Raw genomic sequence first — 1,560 nt, forward strand, 5'->3', positions numbered from 1 at the left:
GAGCCAGTTCTTCAGATGGTGCAAACCGATGCAGCTCCATTGACTTTAAGGGACCTGCGCCAATTTACATTCATGTGATAACTCACCACTCCTAGTTAATAGCAGTGATGAGTGCTATGAATGGTTGACACTCACATCATATTGCTGCAGGAAATCAGGGCCACACCCTCTGTCACTGTAATTCCCCCACTGTTTTTGTCTTTCCCTCCACAGCCATCACACAATGAACTGAGAAAGAAAATGTCCAACCGAACCACCCTGACCGAGTTCCTTCTCTTGGGATTCTCTGACGTTCGGGAGCTGCAGATTTTGCACTTTGTGGTGTTCCTGGTGATTTACCTGGCAGGCCTGATGGGGAATCTTCTCATCATCACAGCCGTAGCCCTCGACCACCATCTCCACACCCCCATGTACTTCTTCCTGCTGAATCTGTCCATCTTAGACCTCGGCTCCATCTCCGTCACCATCCCCAAATCCATGGACAATTCCCTCATGAACACCAGGGTGATTTCTTATCCTGGATGTGTCACTCAAGTCTTTCTCTTTTTCCTCCTCACTGCAACTGATCTTGCCTTACTCACCATCATGGCATATGACCGATATGTCGCCATCTGCCAACCACTGCACTACGAGAGAGTGATGAACAGGAGAGCTTGTGTCCAAATGGCAGCCAGTGCCTGGATTATTAGTATTGTCTACTCTGCCCTGCACACTGGGAACACCTTGAGGTTGCCCTTCTGCCAGTCCAATGTCATCAACCAGTTCTTCTGTGAAATCCCCCAGTTACTCAAGCTTGCCTGCTCTGACTCATACCTCAGTGAAATTCGGGCTATTGCCTTTAGTGTGTTTCTAAGTTTAAGCTGCTTTGTTTTTATAATTGTGTCTTATGTTCAGATCTTCAAAACTGTGCTGAGAATCCCCTCTAAGCAGGGCCGGCATAAAGCCTTCTCCACCTGCCTTCCTCACCTCACTGTGGTCTCTTTGTTAATTTGCACTGCATCTTTTGCCTACCTGAAACCCACCTCCAGCTCAGAATCAGGTCTGGACCTTGTGGTAGGTGTTCTCTATTCCCTGGTGCCTCCAGTGATGAATCCGATCATCTACAGCATGAGGAACAAGGAGATGAAAGCTGCATGGAAGAAACTGATTGTGTGGAGGTTATTCACCAAGAGTTAAAATGTCCATCATTGCAACTTGACTGTGATTTCATTCTGAGTTTCTTTGTATGTATAATCAACTGATGACCAAATTGTCTCTTTCAGAATAATAGTGTGCAATCTGTTTATGAAATCATGAAATCTGGACTAGATTCAGTGAAGTCAAATGAGTTAGTATAAGATTACACCAGTGAACATAAGATCAGAATCTATCTTTCCATACTTCTACATATGCACCTATCTATCTGTCATAGGGATTTATAGGGCTACTGTCACCGCATTATCTGAGCATGTTGCACAGAATATCAACAGCCATATCTAAGTCACTAGTGGATTTCATGAAGTCTGTGGCTCTTCTTCTTTTTGGGGATAAAAATTGTGCCTGGAGTATGAGAGGTTTGGC

At 44.9% G+C, this 1,560-nt stretch overlaps 1 protein-coding gene across 1 annotated transcript; it reads left to right on the forward strand.

The window, feature by feature from the left end:
• The first annotated feature begins 240 nt into the window (after positions 1-240).
• LOC112121643 (olfactory receptor 14A16-like) lies at positions 241-1,176 on the forward strand. Its single transcript, XM_024222430.2, has one exon. The coding sequence runs from the start codon at positions 241-243 to the stop codon at positions 1,174-1,176; it is 936 nt and encodes a 311-aa protein (XP_024078198.2).
• The last annotated feature ends 384 nt before the right edge of the window (positions 1,177-1,560 follow it).

Source organism: Terrapene carolina, unplaced genomic scaffold (genome assembly GCF_002925995.2).
Source record: "Terrapene carolina triunguis isolate 2854851 unplaced genomic scaffold, T_m_triunguis-2.0 Scaffold9367, whole genome shotgun sequence".
Taxonomy (NCBI): domain Eukaryota; kingdom Metazoa; phylum Chordata; order Testudines; family Emydidae; genus Terrapene; species Terrapene triunguis.